This window comes from Nyctibius grandis, chromosome 6, assembly GCF_013368605.1.
Source record: "Nyctibius grandis isolate bNycGra1 chromosome 6, bNycGra1.pri, whole genome shotgun sequence".
Taxonomy (NCBI): Eukaryota; Metazoa; Chordata; class Aves; order Nyctibiiformes; family Nyctibiidae; genus Nyctibius; species Nyctibius grandis.
In genome coordinates, this window is record NC_090663.1 from 10,720,001 (window position 1) to 10,742,661 (window position 22,661).

The window sequence follows — 22,661 nt, forward strand, 5'->3', positions numbered from 1 at the left end:
CATTTTTACTTTAGATTGCAATAACGCTTAGGCAAGAGATACACACTTAGCATGGGGATTCTCTGAGTTACACAAGTGCCTAAGTTAGATATCCTGCCTAAGTTTAGGCACTGATATCCCTTAGTTTTAGAGCCAACTGTTAAGTGTTCCTCTACAGGTAATGGTAAGATTGGGGTACCTCTAAAAGGTAATTCAGATGAGGGCAACATGGGTAAGGATCAGTGAGAGAAATGTGGGCCTACAGGACCATTTCAAACAGTAGAACAGCACCTAGTGAGTTTTAAATGCTGGAAGAGGAAGCGTTCTGGATTGCTGTTGTGGATACGAGTGGGATTTTGATGCCAATGATCCAGTTTAGGGACTTTTAAATATTATTATGATGTCTAGCTGCTCAAGCTGAAGTGGTTTCGTGAAGAAGCATGTAGAACAGATCTGCAGGCCCAGAGGGACATTCCACATCGGGAAGAAACACGTTTAGTAGGTTGAAGCAGCACAAGAATGAGGTGGAAATTGAACTGCAAGTCTCCTAGTCTAATCCTAAATGCAACAATAAAAAAGTAGGCCTTTAAGATTAAATGCATGTGTTTATTGATTATGTGTTCCCATTCAGTTACATCTGTAATTATGTGCCGAACTGGCAGATTACAGTAAGACCAATTGTATAAATATAAATTCATCTGAGAATATAAATTCATCTGAGTATGGATTTATAACTGTGATTCTTAAACAAGTCAATGTTATAATATTATTATTAATATGGGTATAAAATAATTCTGTACATTATATATTTAGTATTATGTAATGTTATTTTATAGTATACAGTTTTTTCAAAATAATATTTTTCTGTTTTTTTCCAAAATGTCAGAAAATCTTTTAATGTTCCTAAATTCTAAAAATCCAAACTAGTGATATGAAAACTTCAGAAATAATTATTACAGAAAAAAGTTATGAAGTAGAATGTTTGTTGAGCATTATTGAGTTGAGCTTTTGAAGTGCATAAAATTTATTTTATCAGGCATTCTTCAATTTGGATTTACATTACTTTTCTTCAGGAAGTAGAGCTAGTTTCTATTTAAGGGAACTTCAGATTAATGAATATGGTATAGCATATTCAATTTTGAAATGGAGATTGAGCAGTCTTTTATTAGGTGTGAGTTTGTTGAGTTTCCAAATTAAAAAGGAACTTTAAGTAGGCAGTACCATATGTTACTTGTGGGTTAATTAAAGTGTAGAAATGTTCTACATTATTTTCTTCTGTGGGTAGACACTATGTAAGCAGAAATACTCAAATATTTGGAATGTTTTCAGACATGTGGATACACTTGGTTACCTGAATGTCTGCCACTTCTCTGTCAATTACCAGTTAATGATTAAAATTGATCATTTCTATTTAGTAGCTGTTGTATTCAAAGAAAATATGGAAGATAAAGTTTCAGTTATTCAGATTTCTTGTGGAAGGGAAGAGTCAGTAAGACTAAACATCTTGTATTGAGGTAATTTGTGTGAGAGAGAAGATGGGATTTACATTTAATCATCACTAATAATTTTCATTTCTTCTGATGATGTACATGTCTTCTAATAGTTTTGTTAGTAATAAGTTTGCCCTTGTTTTCACACTATAGTGCCATTATAGTCAAATGTGGCTGTTATGGAGGAATCAGGGCACAGATGAAGAGCATTAAAAAAAAAAAACAACCCAAACCAAACTAGGCACAGTTCTGTGCAGGGAAATAGACATAAATGGAAGAGTTGTTTCGGTTTTAAAAAATTTTTCTTATTTCAATAATTTTTTGCTATTTTGATGAAATGATATAAAATTGCATAATAGACTCTGAAGTGAGCTGTCTTTATCCTTTAAATTCCAACTGAATTGCTTTTACAACTTTTGCATATAAGTTTCTCTTGCAGCAATTTTTTGTGGTATGGTGGCATCTAGCCAGAAATTAGCATTATCTGGAATTCCGCTGTATTTGTTCCTATGCTTAAAAATAAAAATTCCTGTCCAAGCCCATCTCAAGTAATTGAATATGACATTGTGAGTCTCTCTTGTGGAAGTGGGAAGAAATAGAGTCACTTTGGAAGCACTCCTGGACCAGAATGGTCAGAGCAATCTCACTGTAAAGATGAAAATGCTACGGAATGTATCTAATTGGTCTGAGGAACACCATGCAATTAGGTTGGCTCATGCCTTCACTCAGCTCTGGTGACTGAAACAAAGTTTTATTTGTATTTAAAGTGCTTTATACCTTCAGGTTAGGATAGATTTGTGCTAGTGAAGTTTCAGGGTCGCTAGCTGTAAACTAGTATAACTTTGCTGTAGTTTGGATTTTCTATATTTTGTACATCTTGTTTATTGGAATATTTCATACTTAATGTTACAATTGATATGTTTCAGGCTGGATCTTGTTCCAATCAATCGATCAGTTGGTTTGAAGGCTAAACCCACCAAACCAGTAACAGAGGTCTTAAGGCCTGTGGTTGCAAAATACGGTTTAAATCTTAATGAACTTGTGGCAAGACTAGTAAGTATCTTTTGATGTAATTCAAGCTGCAATATTTTTCATCTGGAGAAGATCATATGATAGTCTCTGAAATTATTCCTATCCTTATAATTAGGCATTAAAATCTGTATTTATAACTACATATTGAGATGAAAATGCATAGTAGTCATAACCATTATGCTTAATAGTAATTACCTCAAAGCTTTAGTCTGCATCTGTTTTATATCCTCCTTCAGAACAAATCCAACATCCTAAATAATAGACCCTGAATTTACCTTCTTCCAGAGCTCAACTTTTCCCATTATTGGCCAGTTAAAGCTATTGTTCCATTGTCCTGGGAATCATGAAAGTTGCCTCAAATCTCCTTGCAGAAAATTTCTGTGGAAGCAGACTGATTCAGCTGCTCTACTAATAAACCATTGGCTAGCATTTTCTCTATCCTGTTATGATGGAATATCAAGGAATGGAATGTTACTTTTGTGGTATTTCTAGAATGTATACTGTCTTGACTGAACCAGTCCATGTTTTTAAAATAACTGAAAAACATGTTGGTATAAAGATAACTTTAATAAAATTACAAAATTAACAAAGTACAACCAATTTAGAATATAAAATAATCACAAACTACTTCTGAAAAATATGATTTTCTGAACCTACACAGTAATTGTTCTAGAGTATTTGTGCACGTGTGCAAATTGGATGAATTTTTTCTCCTTGTTTCTTCTTTTCTGCAAATACCATTCTCCTCACATGAATGTGTTACACTGCTTGTAAACAAGGTAGTTTCACATAAATGAAATAAACTTTTTGAGAATGGTAGAAGATATATATATATTGAGGCTATACTGAAACAGAAAAATGCTCATTTTCTTTCAAAAAATGTCAGACTGCATAAATTTGTTCTGAAAACAGAATTTTCTCTATTATATACAAACTGTGATCCGACTTTAGAATGGTGAGCAGGAACCACTTGATCTTGGTGTCCCTATATCTAATCTGGATGGTCAGCGGGTTGTTCTAGATGAAAAAGAGCCAGCAAAGGGTAGAGGTAAGTTGGCACAAAAGCTTTTATTTAAGAGTCAAATCAGTTTCATAAACCCTGACTTTGGTTAGTTTCTCCTGTTGATGTGAAGGTGAGGTAAATGTGATTAGATTTGGATATGTTACATGTAGCATATATTCTTTTTAACTAAAAAGGAGTGCAGTTTCTAGAGACTGAAGATTAAATTCATCTGTTGATACCAAGTACTTTACTGTTGCTGTAAGAAATTTTGCACTAGTAATACCTGAATACTTGCACTCAGCCATACATCCACACCCCCATTTAGGGACATAGTGCCTAGTAATAATGATGAGAATAAAATGCCAAGTAACTTCTGTGAATTTGGCAATTAATTCAAAAGAAACATTCTGTGTAAGTAAAACAGATGCAGTTTGTGCAGCAGCTATATATACTGTTATATAGCCCCCTTCTTTAATGTGAGAAAGTAGCAGAGCCTACATCTCCAGTTTTAAGTGATGATTTCTGGAGATAATACAAAAAAGGATATAATTTGTGACTTCCCTGGACAAAATTATTTGAAAACTAGAAGGTGATCAATGGAACAGCTGACAATCTTTTGACACAATTAACACTCTAGATTAATATAAGCAGCCTTGAGAGTAAAGGTTCAGTTTCATTAGGAGACCTTTTTATAGATACAGAACACTTAGTTTTAAAAATGAAATTAGATGCGGTTAAATTAAATTGACTTAGAGCAGAGATCCTCTTTGAGGAAGAACTAAGAGAATAAAGACGGAGGTATTTAATGAGGAGAATCAGATTTGTCATTTTTCTCGGAAACAACCAATTGTCATTTTGAAAAAAGAGATAAATCTAAATACTCTCACAGATAATTAGTTTAAGGATTACAAGTAAAACTGCAATTCTGTGTGCTGCCAGCTGCTATAAAAGCTTAAACCATAGAGGATAATTGTAGCAGTAGGCTAAAGGAAATTCTGTGGCAATATACCAGTGAAAAAGGGCCCTGATTCTGTGTTTGCAACTCAGTCTTTGGTTAGTATATTTGTTGTAGATAGATGTAATCTAAGTAACTATATGGCTCCTTCAGAAGTAGACAAGGAAGATGGCAATGTCTAGAAAACAACTGATGCACGAAACAGGTTGGAAAAGATTCAACATGACCTTTCAATGGTCTTTTCTGCTGAATTATTTTTTTGTTTAAAGTCTAAATTTTAGAATTACAAACTGAATTATTAGCTGAGATTTTAAAAGCTATTTGATCTAAATCAACTGAAAATTTAAGAACTTAAATGAAACTTCAGCATCTTTAAACTTTAGAAGTATTGCCAGTATTAGTAAAATTTGAAGATGAGAGAGAGATTATGGTAGGTTTTGACTGAAAAGTATCAGGGCTATCACTCTTTGTTTTCTGAGTACATCTTTGAGAAGTTTTAAAGAAAAAAATCTGTTTTGTGCATCATAGTCACTTAAATATTACTTCTTTGGGAAATTACAAAGTTGTAGTTATAGAAGATATGTTTATGTTCAGTGTTTACAGATAAACAAAAAGGTGCATCAGTAAAACAGAGTGCAACTGTAACTACTTCAAGAAATCAAGTATCTACTGTAAGTCTTCTGCAATGATTTTTGTCTCTTAGATCATTTTTTGTCTCCTTCTGGGATTCTATACTAAAAGCTGCATTCATCCATGGTTTTGAATCAGCCAAATTATGTAACTAGATTGAGTATAGCTATAAATTCATCCATATTTTTCCACTGTCAACAGCATTTATTTGTGAGAACTTTGTCTTCATGATGAATCAAACAGCTCTTTCACTGTGTTGTTTGTTGTTTTGTGTCTCATTGGCTTATTTATATTTGAAAATGATTGAATTACTCTGAAATTCTGTAATACGAATTCTTCAGAGTAAACAATATTATACTTGTTTATACATTTTTGGAAACTACTATGGCAAATGTTCTTTGCCATAATCAAGATTAAACTAAAACATTTGTTGTGGTGGTGTTAGAGAAATGTGTTTTCAAAATAACTTTTTTATTCACTTAGACCGTATTATGTACACAATGATATAGCCTAAATGTAAGTAGTACCTTAACTTTCCTTCTAACGCAGGGAGAGGGAAGAACTCTAGGAAAGTCTAATTCTATCAAAATGAAAGGCGAAAATGGAAAAAATGCTAGGGAAGTCCGGCTGTCAAAGAGAGAAGACTCTATTGCAAAGATTGGGAAAAAAAAATGTCAGAAAATAAATTTGGATGAAGCAGAGGGTATGTGAACTTTATAGTTTACGTATTAACATAAGTAGTCTTAGAAAAATTAGAATTTTGTATCTGTGTAGATAAAGGTACCATGTGTTTAATACTGCATTGTGAAAATCATAGTCATGATCCTTGTGTGTTTGTTTGATACTGTGTTTGAATTGTAACGTTTTTGAAGCTGCAGGTAAAATTTTAAGAATAGCTAAAGATAGATGTAGGTGCCTAGTGGGATATTCAAAAGTGAAAGCTACCTAATTCCTGTAAAATAAAAAGGAATTAGTTACTCAGATGCAGCTGAATATCCCATTTGGTGCCCTTTGCAAGCCATGTAGAAGCTTGCGTTTCTGTTCACCTTTACATAAGAGTCTTCGGTTCACTGAAAGGCATTCTGCACAATGGTGTGTAGACCCTAACTTAGGTAAGATTTTTTGAAAAAAAGTCTGTAACAGTCACTACAATCTGATGACTGTGGAGGAACTGTTATATTCAGTAACTGCTCTGAAAAAGTGGTTAGAAGTAGAAATAAGCAAAGAAGTTATTGGTAATCTTGTATATTCTGAGTCCTATTTTTACCTTCAATTACATGTTAATAGTTCTGGTGATATCACTGGAAAAGAACTTGTAAGAGAATTAGCTTTCTTACAGAAAGATGTCTGTGGGAGAAAGAGGAATAAAAACAATGTAGCAGTAGAAATCTTGACATACCAGCCTCTGCCCTAGGGCATTAACTGAAGCAATTACCTGTCTTGTCAGCCCTACACATTCCTTCCTGTTTTCCCAAGTAAAAAAAAAATCAGAGGACATATTTTACCCTCAGATTAAAATTTATTGCTGATGTTACCTAATATGCATATCCAAAACCTGGTTATGCAGAGTTATACAGCAAATGAATGTTCATCTGTGAATAAATGTCCACTGTCTGGAATGGAAAAAAATGATGTGACTAAAACTTTTATTGCAAAATAGATGTTTGTTAATATAGGTGTTATTACAAAATATTAGTGCATTTTGAATTATTTTCTGTTGCTTGCTATTTTGTTAACTTGTTTTCCATATTTTAATATTTTCATTTTTCTTCCTAGGGCTGAGTAAAACACTAACATAATTTGAAAACTTCAGAATTCGAGGCTTTCACATTTTATTTTGAATTTTGTGAAATTTGTCCAAGTTTGGAAAATACGTACCAAATGTTGTAGACTGTTTTTTAATGAAAAAAAACAAACAACTGTTCTATGAAGTTTGAAATTTCAGAAAGGAACATTTTTGTATGACATATTAGAAACGTTGCATGCTTTAATATGCATACTGCCATTTTACAAAACTTTGGCAATAAGAAGCCTTTTGAAGCTTCCATCTTGGCTATATTCAGATTTTATGGCATTTGACAAAGCATGTTAAAAAGTCATTTTTACAAATACGTTGCAAAGCCTGCCAAATATGAATAGAGGATTAGGAATAAAGTCATGCAAGTGCAAGCGTATGACTTTGTATTATGCTAAGTTAAAACTGATACTAACATTTTATGCTTTATTTTGTAATGGCTTTTGCTTCAAACAGTATTTATAAGCTATGTTGAAACTGTTGATTTTAATTCATCTGTTGGAGATGGCCTTTATAAGCATCTTTAATATTCCGTAATTTCAATGCTCTCTTCTTGAAAAATTAGGACATGCAGAAACCCTATATTAAGAATTACATATTTTTATATTTATATGTTTTGTACCAAAGAGTTTGTTTATTGTTGTGATGCTTCTTTTTTGAGGAGTGGTATAATTCTTGGCTTATGATTGATAAGTTTCTTGTTGCCAAGTTTTGAGACTTTCTAGAACAGTGGTGTTTTATTATGAGTATTATTTATATATAGAAACATATTAAACCATTGGACATCATTAAGGACATGATCAGAAAATCACTTCTAATTGTGTTAAAAACTCTATAAAAAAGCTTCCCCATCACTTTTAGTAATGACTCCTTTGATGGTTATTGACTGCCTATATGCTACTGATTCGTTGCAGCACAAAGTGAAATGGGGTTACTTAAATCATCATCTGATCATGCCCTGTGATGATAACATCCTGGATTAAAACTACACCATGAATTGAATTTAAACTGTGATAAAATATTATTAAACTGAGAGAAATTTAATATAACAAGGAAGCTGGCAACATCTTGAATCTTTGAACGTTCAAATAGCATGGCTATTTTTGAGTTAAGATGGGTAAAAACCATCCAGAATATAAAAACATGCACCCATTGTCAGTAAGACCAGAGCCTCGTTTTGTATAAAGAATTAAAAAATCCTGTGTGTGTGTACAGATTTATTAACTGCATAAAATAGAAGATGTGTTCAAGGCTCAGTGAATTGCAGCTATTCTAAACTGCAAAACTCTACAATAGCAATCCTGATGGTCTTAATTATAGTGATGCTAGCGAACATTGCTGCAATTGAAAAAGTTCCTAATTAACATGGGATCTTATTTCAAGGCAGCATTGAAAGAATTGAAGATCTTCATGGAAAATAAATGTGCTGAAAATTTACGTTTTAATGACATTGCACTTTCTGACAAAAACTTGTCAATTTTGGGTTTTTCCCCAATAGAATTTTTTGAACTCATATCCAAAGCTCAAAGTAACAGAGCAGATGACCAACGTGGACTGCTAAGGAAAGAAGACCTTATTCTTCCTGACTTTCTTCGTTTACCGCCCACTGGACCAGAACCATCCTCATCTACTCCCGTAGGCCCTAAAAGCCTCAACAAGCGAGTTTCAAAAAATGATGGCAAGGATGGATGTACATCACCGAGTGGAAAACAGGAGTCCGTACAAAACTTTAATGAAAATTCAGTTAAGAAAATGGGTTGCTCAGAAAATAAACATAAATCTGCTTTGACAGCACTCCACAGTCAGAAGACTTTCAGTGTTCCTTTTAATACTGCGTTGTCTCCAATTCCGCATGCACAGGAAAACAGTGCAACAATATGGAAAAGGCAGTCAAGAGAATTACAAGCTGAAGGCATAGAGATGGTAGATGATGAGAATGTGGCAGACTTGACTCTTGTGGCTGAAGGAGATATTAGCAGCCCTAATAGCACTTTGCTACCACCGCCACCACCAACACCACTGTCAGACATCAGTAAACTCGCAGAAGCCAACTATCCACCCCCAACTCCTTTTGCAGGTAATCAGGAAAAATCTGGATATCAAAGATCCAATTCAGGTATTTCTAGATTTTAATAGTCTTTTCTTTCATGTAAAACTACTTTTCCTTGGCACTGTTAATCAATATTTGGCACCCATTAAAACGAGAAAGAAAATTCTCTCTGCACCTTAATTTTTTTACAAAACAAGAAGATTTTCATTGCCTTAGCCTTTGCTAACTGTAATATTTCTGGTTGCCTTTAATGATGTACTTTTGTTTGGATTTGGCATGTGGCCAAAAATGGACACATGCAGACAAACCTTTAAAATACATCCATATGCTATAATTATCTCATTCTTTACCCTAGGAGTACAAAACAGGATATCAGCATTTTGAGCTGCATGACACAGTCGCGTTCCAGATTTTCTGATCCATTTGTCATAATGAGGTACATGATTAGGGTTTGGAAGTTAAAGTGCTTTAGCAGGAACCCTAATTATGTGTTGAAAATTGCAGTACTGTTTATGATTAAAATTTGAAATGGAATAACCTTAATTTAAAAAATATTTCCCTAATAAATTAGATATTTGTGACTAAAAATAAAAATGTTAGGTTTTTTTTAACCCATACTTTGCTCCACAGAGAAATAGATAGCATCTATCACACTTTTCTCCCAGAATATTCACATGTGAAATAGCTCTTTCTATTAGATAATTTTAAAGAAAATATGTAACTTTTTTAGGATGTAAGTATCATGGTCTAGCAATATCACAGAGCAATATTAGCCCAAGGCTGAAGTATGGAATTTCTTTATAAATACGGACTCTAACAATAATTGCTATTACCAGAAACAAGAGTTTGAAGACAATGGGTGTTGTGACGTTGATGTTCTACAGTCATTGTACTGTACATTTTAATGTAAAATATAAGAGGTATCTATGTGCTACATTTATTTTTGATGTTTCACAAACATACGGTGCCATAATTTGTATGATCACATTTCTTTGTGATGTGGGAATATACATTTTAATTATCTTTTTACACAGAGTATTTGATACTGTTCTTTATCTGTATGGTTGATGATTTGTAAATACTTCTTTGGTGTTGGATGCTTATAAATGGCAATGCAAATTATTTCATCCTCTTGGTATTTTAAAAACAAATTCCTTTCTTAGTAGTATTTGAGAGATGTTCTATAAGTGCTACCACTTAATTTCTGAAACTGAGTATTGAACAGACTTGTAACCAGTGCCTACGAATAACCAAACCACAAAATGTACTTCAGGCATATTGATGTGTGTATGCATAGATTTGTGTTGGTGTCTTTCTGATAATATGACAAGTGTACAACATAAGTATCAATGTGCATATTTTTCAGTAAGAACTGTTAAAAAACCATTTGCACTTAAAAAAAACTTCATGAATTTACAATATTTTAATGCATGCCATACACTTCTGTGTAACCACTGAACTGTAGCTTTCCCTTTTCCCACTTTCTACTTTTTACTTTGTAGAAATCTTTGTGTAGTTTTCACATGTATTTTGTATCTTTGTTCTCTCAGGAGTAATAAATTCTAGACCTAGTTACGCAAACTGGTTTTAAGCTTTGATTTTCTTCATTATTTAAAAACAGTTCTTTCGGTCCTGGATTAAGAATTCTGATTGAAATTATCTTCTAAAACCAAACAGATTAATAGATATGAACTAGCAATTACTGTGAGACAAAGCTGACAAACGTTATATTTGTTAATAATCTAGATATCAAAGTGCAAATGCTGTCTTGAGATGCTGATGGGTCACATGTGAAATCCATAGCATTGACATGTGTACCAGAAGGCAAATAAGACAGGAGAGATTTCTTTTAAATGAGTCATAACAGGAACTCCTGAAAGGAGAGTCTCTTCTATCTTTGGGTTCTTGGGCTAAACTTTATATTCATTACTTTCCTTCTTATTTTAAAACTAAAGCAATTCTTCACTGGTCTTTAAGAAATGAGCTGGTGATCTTGGTTCATTTGATGTGGAGTAACCAATATAACAACCTCTTTATTTGGTAGTCTTGGGTAAGAAATGAAGGGCTGGATGGGTGCTGGAGACTGCACTACCCTTTTCATTCTTAAAGATGGGTCCTACATAACAGTACTGTGAAGCCTAATTAAAAAAAAAATACTACAGGGAGTATTGTGGTGCTGTTACCTAGGTCTTTTGTTCTGGGAGCTGAAAATGTAGTTTTTCCAAAAGTCCCTGTGTTCCCACGGAGTCATGGGCCTCCATGAAAGAAGAAGCAGCAGCTGAAAGTCCTGTAGCAGTTCCCCTTTTAGAATTATTCATACTTTTCCACAACAAAGAGCTAATAACCTACATACTGATTTTTTATTTTTTTTTTTTAAAAATCTAGTTTAATTTTCATGTATTCTAACGGGCCTACTCTACTTTCACTGGTGACTGTGTTTTATTTTTCTGTCATAGTCACCTAAGAGAGACCTTTAAGTAATCAAACAAAATAATTTTGCAAATCTAAAATCTTCGTTTCTATTAGCTTTGTGACAAACCAGATTTTATCTGGTTTTGTGATTAATAACACAAATCTAAAAGAAAGATGTAAACCACTTCCTTTTTTTGCTACAACCGTATTGCATACACTAACTCTGTTCTACACTCCTCTCACAGTACACTACTATTTTATGGGAACTATATTCTACGAAAGTACGGTGATTTTATGGGAAAAGTGTGGGCTGAAACAAAACTTTTCTACTTTCATGATTTCATGGAGTTTGCATGGAAAGACTATTCAATGATGTGCAGTAATTATAATAAAGACTGCTGGAAACTATCTCCAGTCAATAATTGATATTTCAAAGGACTAAATCATTAATAATGGTTGCTTTTTTAAGTGCTTTAATGGTTCTCCATTCATAATCTCCTATCAATGGAAAATGCACTTCTGATTGGTTTATTGAATTAAAGTGTTGGGATAAAAAGAAAAATAATGACTACATAATCTAAGTGGTCTATAATCTTGGTTTCAAATTGGCATAAAGGCAAATGACATGTAAGCTTACACTATGTGTTGGGCTTTTATATGTTGGGTTTATGTGTGCTGGGAGAAGGGCTGGGGGGGATGAAGTAGTCCCTCATCTTCTGCAGGGGGCAATTTTCTAACCGCAGACCGATGTAGCAAAGCCAGGCCAATATCCGTCCCTCTAACAGGTAAATCTTGAGATTTTTTACGATCTAGAAAGCAAAATATGAATAATGGAAAACAGCAAAAACTTTGCATTGCTCAAAGCTTTTGAGAACAATTTTTCAAACACAGATCTTTCTTAAGAAAGTGAAATGTGTTTATACTGGGGTAGTATTTAGCTGTGAAGTGCATAATCAAATCAATTTGCAATATAAGAATCATTACAGATTCTTTTTGCGTTACTCATTGAGAAGAAAATGTCTTTATTTTTTAATAAGCCTGCTAGTTCTGGCAAATGTCCCACTTTAAAAATCAGGGGTTTCTGGAATCTGAACGCTAATTCTGAAATGCTCTTACTTCATGACTCTACATATAATGGCGGTGGTACCCATCCGTGGAAGAAATAACTTTGTCGTGTGGTGTAATTGGCTTGAAGTGATGCGTTTGTTTTTGAAAGTGTTAAAATACTAAGTTAATCTCTTTGGGTTTATTTTTTTTTTTAATTGCATGGTGTAGTCTCGGTACTTTGAATGTTGTCCAGTTTCCAGGGAGTTAGGCACGTTCATTACCCAAGTGAAAAATAGATGTCATGGGAGAGGCAGGCTTTCAGACCTTTAGTCCCCTCAAGAGCTGTGAATATCAAGGCAGAGGCCTTGCACTCGATTATTTATTCAGCGATATTCCACTGAGGCCTGTAAGTTGTTCACTGTGATTGTTGCCTCTACTGCAAAGTAGGTGGGCATTTAGTCCTAGTAGTGATTGGGCTTTTTGAGGGAGTAACATTTCATTCTTAGGCCAATGTGCAGCAATCCAGACTGAAGGTGCACAGACTGTAGATTTGATTCCATCAAATTGTTCTTCCTTCTTTTATTAAAAAAAAAAAATCTTTTTTTTTTAAATTTTGGATGAGAAATATTCTTAAAATGAAATTACAATTACAGTCAATGGAATGATTGCCTACCAAGTAAGAAGGTATTTTTTTGAGTAGATGTGTAGACTGATTCCAGCAATTTGGTTGAATAAAGAGTTTATTCAAAACTCCCTTTTAGTAGGTATATAATGTCATTGGTTAAGATAGCCAGTTAGTGAAAAGCAAAGCATGGTGAACTCTCTGGAATTATGCTTCAATAATACAGCTATGGGAGATAAAGGGTGAATTTAGACTATATAGGCAGTTACTTAATTTGTTCTGAAGATACTGCTTTGCTTCTGAAACATAAATTTGCTTCATTTCTTAGTAGAAAAAATTCTTACAGAAATGTGATAGTACCAGTGCTAGGATTTTTTTTGCTTTGAAAGATAAATTATGCAAAAATAAAATGCAGGGTGGACTCTCAGAGCCTGGGGATGGCTGTTGTTCCCAAAGGAAAAAAAACCCTCCCAACAGCTCTTTTTTATTATACGCAGAGAGGACGCAGTATGCTGCAACCAAGGAATAGAGATCTGACAATATCAGCGGTATTTCTGTGACTTTGAATTTTTGGCTAATAAACTTTTCAGTTATAAGGGTAGTGAATTCCAAGTGCAATAAACTTTGTGATAGTTAAGGAGATTAAAAACAATCATGCATATATCTTCAAAAATGCAAAATAAACTTCTACTTTTGTAATAAATTCTATAATATTTTAGGTAATTAATATTTTACATAATCTCTTAATTCACATGGCGTATTTTAGAGAAAAGCCAGCAGTGTTTCCTATGTACATCAAGATAGCGACATAAATGAAAAAATAAATGAAATAAAAATTTAAGAAGAGGAAGGGATTGTGACTAAAAGATGTAAAAATAATGTAACTAATTATTTTTAACAAAGGCTGTTGTCCTGCAGTTAATGATATCCTTACTGACTCTGTGTAATTTTATAGAAGATAATTGGATTCTGGATCAATATAAAGAAGTACTCGTGGGGACCCAGTAATACTAAGGCCAGAATCTGTTAATCTTCTTTTAATCAGAGCATGATTAAATGGAAGAATTACATGTAGTACATGACTGAGATCAATAAGAAACAAAGAAGAAGGAGAGTTAAGAGTAGACAACCGGGAAGTGAGGAAGACCTTGAGGAATAATTATTTGAAATGTAAGCTTGTTTCAATCAAACAGCAAGATACACATTTTAGAGAGAATTACAAATTTTATCACTGACTAGATAAAATGTTAGACAAATTACAACTGCTTTTTGAAGCAAATGCACACAGGCTAAGACCAGATCTATTGAAACACGACTTGCATTTGGACAATGAAATAAACTTAGTTGAATTATTAGTTGAAATATAACTGGTAGCTCTGCTAAACCACATTTTGAAATATCTTAATTGAAAAATAACATAATGAATGGTAGATTAAATTAAAACTGATTCAATTCAATCCACTATTTCCCAACGTACTGCTCTCCGCAGTAATTAAACCTGCTGTTACCGACTACTGACGGAAAAGCGAAACTGATGTTAACAATAAATGCTGGAAGGTCGAACTGAGGGCTGAGGGTTTGTAGACTGTTGCAGTGATGTTTTGTCACGCCTGTTGCTTGGAAAGTATTTGACTGAAAATTATTTCAATTTTAGCAGTGGAGAAGCAGAAAGTTTAAGGAAATTGGCTGGCATTATTGAGGGCATGCATGTCGCGCTGGATCAAAGTTCAGAAGTTTTCATTTTGTTTATTCTTGGACTGTTCCTGGCTTTTAAATGACGTTGTGTGCGGTTCCCTTCAGCAGCTGTTGTAGCCAGGTATATAAAAGGTCACTGTTTGCCCTCAGCAAACACAGTTTGCAGTGTTTCCTTTTTTGCTTATATATGTCACTGGTGAGCTGTAGGAGCCATACCAGCTCCCTCTTCTATGTAATATTCAGAATTTGTCTTGCCAAATAATGTTTTGTGCTTTTTTCTTCTTGTGAATGCTTTTGAGATGAGAGCAATGGAAGAATTTCTATCCACCCTGTGTTTTTAAACTTAATGCTGCAAATGTATTCCAGAAATTCCCAGGACAAAAGTAAATAGACTGGTAATGCAGAGTGTTGCTGCTTTGTAGAGTAATCCATTTCCTAGCTCGATGCCCTCATTGCTACTGAGTCAGATTTCAAGGCACTGAGTGTATGCTGCAGTTGGTGTTTGATCGTGGAAATGAAATACAGCATGTAAAGTCAAATTTCCTTTGAAAAGATTTAGCATAAACTGTAGGTAGGAACCTTTTATTAAACGCTCTTTCTCCTCGGTGTTGTATCAGTTAAGAGATAAAAGGAAGGAAACTTTTGAAGGGAATTTAACCTGCAGAGTTCTATATTTTAAATGTAAAGTATCCTTTTCCCTTCGTAAGCATGAATCACTTTACAAACTTAAAAAAAATAAATGCCTACAGTACTAACAGTACGTCAGCCAGTGTGGAAGTCATTTATCCACCGCTTAAAAGAATCCACATCTGGGAAGCCTAAAATTTTGAAGTACCATTTCACAAGAGTTTAGGACAGGAAGGGAGAAGTGGGTTTCCCGGAGTGAATCTGCCAGATTACATGTATTTTAAGGAAAAGAGTTGATCCTACTGAAATATTTCCAGGACATTGCAGTGACCACCACTGCGGAAGCGACTGTCACAAAGCTCCTTTTCTATAGTCTCATGTCAAAAAATGCGCTCTCAGCCAGCATGCTGTCACTTTAGGGCAGGTTGTATGGAATGAGAGATGAGAACAGGATCTGCCTGATCTCCTGCATTAAAGAGCACACCAGTCTGAATTTGGGGACTGAAAATGACTGATTGCATTTGGAGGTAGTATATGCCAGTAAGTAACCGCTTCCGGAAGTTGTTCCTGAAAACTTTGGTGATTTCTTTTCACAAGACTTATAAGTATTATGAAATACTTCAAACAGATTCTTATCTGCTGTAAGTCAGCACAAAATCATCAAACTGAAGCTCATTCTTCTTAACTGAGCATCTGATCCTCTCTGACAGTAGCAGTTGAATGCCTGAGATCAACAGAAATCAGAGAGTATCCTTGTTACCTTCCAGCAGAACTGAGAGCCGTCTATATAGTAAATGATTTTGACAAGGACAGTAGGATTTTAGCAAAGTTAGAAGGCTAAGGGAAACACTGAATCTGCATGGGGGAGGTCTGTCTGTATGGAAATGGTGTAGGGAAAATTATGGAATAGAATTTAACATTCTCATACATGACATCCACGCAGTATGGACTTTCAAATACAGAGCTCCTCTCTTACAGTGAAACTTTAACATCTACTTGTTTTTGTAAAAAAAAAAGATAAATATGGTGTGAATGGAACTAGATTGAGTATTGCTCACTTAAAAATAAAGGTGCTCAATTTCAAATTAGATCTAAATTATGCTTTAACAAGTGAATCAAAACTAAAATGGGCACATTGAAAATAGATGGATCTAATAATCACGGTGTAGAAACAATATAAAAATATAAAAATAATACACAAGATCAAAATACCAGAAAAGGAGTAATATTGGTAAAGGAAATCAGGAGATCAGCTAAAACACTGCCTGATCGTTAACCTTTTGAAAAATGTGGACCGGTGCACTTAGCTTTCTAAGCAGTCTAGCTGCGAGTCTGTAAAATAGCAGATCTCCCATTTAAAGACAGCAGAAGACATACATCATCCCATCTTTAAAGCAGCTGGAACATATTAACGGGATCAGATGCACAAGAAAATTCCCCTAGAGCTGTGTGGAATGCTTCGCGGGGGAGCCAAAGATTACCAATAGCCGTGATTATGCTATTCCAGTCTGATTGGAAATTGATCTGTGTAACTGCTGCTCTAGGAACTGGCTTCCATTCCCTTCTGAAGTTAGGTAGGACATCGGACAGATTAGATTCGGGAAAATATAATATCATTCCTGACATAGTTTATGCAAGGCAAAGCAAAGATATCCATGCAGGTTTTCATCACTTCAGTGCAAGAATATGTGAAGAGAAATTTTATCTGTGAAAGCTCTCTGCACCTTAGACGGTGCTCTGCGTAGCTCAGTTTGCTCAGGTATTTGTTACTCAAAAAGACAATATGAGAAGGAGACCAGTGCAGCAGTGCTGTAGCCATCATTTAAGCCTCATTATAAAGCTCCACGGGGTACATGCAAATCTTGAGTCTATTTTAAAACTTGCAGGATACATTTATACACAAGCTGGTTTGGGGAATCTCTGCTATTATTTGTGCTAAATAGCCTTGCTTCATAACTGATTTCTTTTTAAAAATGAGAAAAAAAGAGCACATTAAAATATTTTTTCAGTGTAGTGCTACTCTTGAAATCATCTTCCTGTTTGTTGTAGATGAGCCAAGATCTTTTCAACCCTGCCAGGAAAAGAGAAATCATCTTCACAGTATCATCCCTTAGTAATTCTGTATTCTTTTGAACTGGTATTTTAGACCTTCTCTGTTACTGTCCTGCCTCTAGTAGTAATTTAGTAGATGCTTCAGAGGGATTGCTTCTGAGCAGCGCATTAGTAGAAAAAAACTGCCCATAGTATGGATTTATTCCTTTTCAGATGGGCTTACGTCTTGTGAAGCCCAAGAGCTAACATTGACCTTATTTTTGCTCCTATTAGACAGCTTGCAAACCGGTTGCTCTCTGTGGTGACTCAGTGACACCATAATTCCAAGATTTAATGGCATTCCTTATATTTAGCTGTAGAAAGACTTAGCAACCAAATAAATACAGCAATACCTACACCTTCCATAGCATTCCCCAGTAGGAGTTTCCAGTTCTTTCATCTGTTGTAGCCTGTCAATGCAGGCTGTGTCTTTGGACTGTGGAAAGTGTTTCAGCTTAGTTCAAGTCAACAGAGCAATGAGACCTTACACCACCATCAAAGTTCTTTCTTTACATTACATTTAGCAGAAGGATGTATTCTCAATACTAGGACAACTGGATGACTCTCATGCTCTGTCAACGCAAACTGTTTGGTGTAACGTGTCATTAGTATGGCTCTTTTAAAATTGGTATCTCTTTTAAACCAACATAAAAGGAGAGTCAGAGATCTTCCTCCAAGGGCATAGAATAATAGATTAAAAAGATCAAGAGTACAATTCAGTACAATCATGTAAAATAAACATTTTAGAATAGAAGAATAACATTTTACACCACAGCCATGCAAACAGCAGTTAAAATTAAGCCAGTGTTCAGCTGCAGTAGGAAGATGTAAACATTAAGCGTAATATAGTCCCATTAAATGTTACCTGTAATTTAGTAGGCTGAAGTCATGCTGGGCTAACAGGGCTGAGAAAGCTTTCTGCCTTCTCTCTGCTATTGCTCAGCTGATTTGTTTGGAGCTTGGACTAATTCCTCTGGATGAGAAAAAAGGCAAGCATTACTGATATGGAATATCCACATTATTAATGTGGGGCTGCACTGTAGCTAAAGCACTAAAATAATATTGCACTACTTAGGATTTTACCTTATTTTCATTAAATAGAAAGCTTTAACCCTTGAGAAGACCCTGGAGTTATTTGATTGAAACAGTATGAAATTGCTTTTTTTTTGTGCTTTTCATTTTCATTTTTCACCTTCTTAATACCAAAAAGTTCTTGATTATGATGATTATACACTGAAATTTATTTTTCTTGCAAAAAACAGTGTACCCATCACTTCATGCAACAAACACAAAGATTTCAAAGCCAGCTATGGGATTTGACCACACAAGGCTCATGCCTTTTGTGTGGCTAAATGTGCTAGTCAGACACTGCTGTGTACTGCGGCAAAAAGGTTAAAAATGGTTTGGGTAAGGCATGTTGGTATCTTTTAAAAGACCAGCTGGTATACATGGAAAAAAGAAATTAAATGTGAAATGGAAGCCCTTACTCAGGTCTGCCTTTGTGCCTTGAAAGTTTTTCTATTTTTTTCTTGGATATCAGTTGGTCTAATAAAAGCAGTTCTCTCTCCCTGCAAATTTTGCCCCTTTTTACAGTATTATGGTGTGGGCATCTCGACTACAGCAATCATGTTGATAACCATGGTGCAAATCATGAAATCAGCTCATTCTTCATCCTTCTCGTTGCCTGTTGAAACAGGCAAACCAGCTTTATCTGCCTTTGCTTTAACAGGTGCTGGGCAGTTTGCAGTGTCACATCTAACACAAAACTAAATCTAGGATTAACTTGGGATAGTAACGACTTTGTATGAGTAGTTCTAGAGAATAGACCCGAATCCTAACAATTATGATTTTAGAAGTGCTGTACCAAAAAGAAATTTCAAGTTTAAAAAAAAAATCACGCATAACTGGTGCTTCTTGAATGTCTAAAGCCCTTCAGCAGGTTTAGTTATTTCTTCTTGTCCTGTAAACCATGGCCCATAATTGCTCGGTTGCAGTTCAGGACAGTGAACTGCAACTTCAAATCATCCTTTCTTAGTCTGCTAGAGAATTAATCTCTAGCCAAGTAAAGACAATATCTCAGCAGGGATCTGGTATTGGAGGCCAGTTCAAATGAAGGAACATCTGTTCTGCCGCAGTGGAAGCTCCATATTCTCTTCCTTCACCTTTGGGTGTGCTGGTGTGAGAGTTTTTGTTCTAGAGGTGTACAAATTTGTACTATGTAGTTATTTTTAATGGAGCCTTTATAAAAACTCTGAAAAGTACTGAATTAAGTCAGATACATATTAACATTTTATGTTAATCTTTGAGATCTGCTGTTTAGTTACCTACTTGGTACATCAGTAATTCTCCTTGATGGGGCAGAGAAATATCCCAGCTGACTATCTACCATTAGGACCTCAGAGGACGTTGCAATATTGAAAACTGCTGAAACCAGAAGATACATAACTCTCCTGTTTTGTGTTTTTTGTTTTTAATTCTTCTGTTAGGTGCAAACCACAGAAAGAAAAAGGTTTCACAGGGGACTTCAGGAAACTCTTGTGAGCAAACCTCTCACAAGGCAAAGACCAGCAGAAGTTTTAATCCTCCTGGTGTGAGAGAGAACCCCGGTACAGAGCTCCCTGTAAACAGGATAATCGATGTGGATGGAGTCAAACTGGAAGACACTGGCACACGCTCCTGTGATGATTCTGAAGGGAACCTCAGCTTTGAAGGTTACATCTCTGAACTGAGATCTTGCCAAGGGAGGATGAGGACTGGAGTTTATAGGACATCAGACCTTCCATCTCTGATTACTGTCAAGAGTGAGAAGAATAAGGGCACTGAGAATCAGTATAAAGCTACTTTTGTTTAAATCTCTGGTTTTAATTAAGAGTTCTGGTATTTTTGCTTGGTATCAGCAGCAACAGAGATATGCCTTAGAGACAAGTTTCTGCAAGTTATAGATTGTTTTTAGTACCCGTTGCCTTCAATGAGCCTGCCAGACTGTCTCTTCTGATATAAGTTAGGACCTGTAGAATGAAAAAATAGTATTTCAACGCAAGTATTGAGCTGTTTGGTTTTGTTCTCTTACCATTTCTATACCACTTTTCCTGGGATGATTCCATTGCGAAGTGCAATTAAAATTATTACTCCACCCCTACTCTTCTTGTCTTTAATAAAGACAAACTCACTGTAAATTCCCCTATCCAAACTTTTTATTTAAGATAATTTCACTTTAATCTTCTAATGTTTTTTACTTGTCTGCAGGATTCCTTGTGTGTCCATAGACTTTTGAAGTGGAAGTAAAATCAGTTACTGGTATAAAAAGATTAGGATTATTTTCTTAATATCTTCCTATCTGTCTCATAACATTTAGGAAGAGGTCCAGGTAGAATTCAGTCTTGCTAATGCATTGCCTGGATGTATATATGCAATAAGACCGTTGTTATACAAGCAGTAAGAAGCAAAAAAAAAAAAAAAAAGCTGTGAATTTCCTGTCCTGGGAATAATAGCTGCTCCTGTAGCCAACGCTGGTGACATTTCCTTACCAGAAACGTATATACTAATTACATAGCCATGGGAGGGTCAGCCAGGTCCCTCATCACTGCTCTTGGTGTCTTTTAGCTTTGGGGGGAAGCGGGTTTTGTTATTGCTCTTTCAATAAGTGGTTAAGCACCCATCATTATTCTTGTCATTGATGCTAGTTTCAGTTAATCTTCTAGCCTTGGGCAGATTTTTGAGAAATAAAAGATACTTAATACTACTGAACATGTTGCTTTTGCCACCCGCTCCTTTTCCTCCTTTCCCATTTCTTCAGACGAGGTTATGAGTCTGGGTACACGAAGAAATGAGAGCGTTGGACCTCTGCTCATCAGTGTGAGACAATACAGAGGGTATATATTGAGACCTTCTGGTGGTTCACTGCTTTGAAATTATTGTGAGAATCACAATGTCGTCTTGCATAGCTCCTAGACTGCAGATCCACACAGGCAGTAAGTCTAAAGCATCACAGTAATTATTCATTAACTTCTCTCTCTTTGCTCCTAAAGCATACCAAGAATTGTGAATTTTCTGAATAGCTTAGAATGCTGGAGGCAGTCACTCAGTTTCTTAAACTCAAATCTCTGTAAGATAAGAAAGAGGTGCATATGATTTTATAACAGTAAAGTAAGATTCCTAAAGCTTTAAGCATTATACATCAAATACTCCAGTGTTATAAATGGATACAACACCCGTTAGCTTTAGTTCTTTTCTACTGATAAGTGATTTTGCTCTTGATACTGAGGAAAACCCTTGTTAACGTTAGGCTCAACTCAGTGTGGGACTGAATGAGGATATATGCTATGAAAATAGTTGCTCTTCTAAAAACTTCCAAGATTAAAACTAATTTGAGTCATGCTAAAATCATAGTGGTATGCTGATACCAGAGACTTGGGGAAACGCAGCGGGCAGAACCAGGAGTGAGGGAACAGGCTTGGAGGCTGATGTAACTGGGGACCACGCTGTAATGGACGGTGCTGTGAAAATACAGCTGTAGCATTCTGTGTGCACTCTGACTTTGCAAGCACTGAGCCTATACCCGTGCTGAGGATAAAGGGGGAAAGCTTCTGTGCTGATCCATAGGATATGTTGTTTTGTATTGTACTATACAGCACCTGTGTAGGACACAATGTAACAAAACAGTGATAGCCCAATGATGTGAAAATATTTAAGTATCTATGTAGTTTTAAAGTGTTTTTCCCATGTTTATTTCTTTTTTTTTTTTTGGTAATATTTTGCTAGTAATTGCTTGTGAGAAGATATTTCTTTGCACAGATAAATGGTCACAATTTTTTCCTATCTTCCGGCAAATTAGTAGCTTTGTTCTAATGAAGACCAACATTACACCAGTCAAATTCAAGAGGGGGCTTTTTGACCAGTGATACATTTTGCACTTTTTGTGTGTCTTGGAAAACAAAATCCTAAATCATACAGGTAAGAGCTTGAAATTCAAATACAATCATTACAGTCTTCATTAATCTCTGATTGCTCTTTTAGATGAAACAAGGTTGCTTATCTTACATTGTGCAATTGTGCTTAAGTGGCTTTTAGTGAGCAAGACAGAATTCTTCAGCTGGAAAAAGAGGCAGCTGAGGGGAGATTAATAATGTGTGAAAAACCTTGAGTGCCATGGAAAGGGGAGATGGGGATTGACTATCACACTCTTTTCTAATAAAAGGGTTAGGGGCCATCAGATGAAGCTGGTAGAAGCCAG

General features: G+C 35.2%; 1 protein-coding gene across 4 annotated transcripts in view; it reads left to right on the forward strand.

Annotated features, from left to right (window-relative positions):
- The window catches only part of RGS12 (regulator of G protein signaling 12), a 91,432-nt gene extending 71,153 nt beyond the window's left edge, over positions 1 to 20,279 (forward strand). For all 4 annotated transcript variants that reach the window (XM_068403367.1, XM_068403368.1, XM_068403370.1 and 1 more), the window contains 6 exons: positions 2,396 to 2,522; positions 3,453 to 3,549; positions 5,054 to 5,130; positions 5,639 to 5,792; positions 8,383 to 9,000; positions 19,915 to 20,279. In XM_068403367.1, the coding sequence (XP_068259468.1) occupies positions 2,396 to 2,522; positions 3,453 to 3,549; positions 5,054 to 5,130; positions 5,639 to 5,792; positions 8,383 to 9,000; positions 19,915 to 20,279 (1,438 nt within the window). The remainder of the gene's footprint in view (positions 1 to 2,395; positions 2,523 to 3,452; positions 3,550 to 5,053; positions 5,131 to 5,638; positions 5,793 to 8,382; positions 9,001 to 19,914) is intronic.
- The last annotated feature ends 2,382 nt before the right edge of the window (positions 20,280 to 22,661 follow it).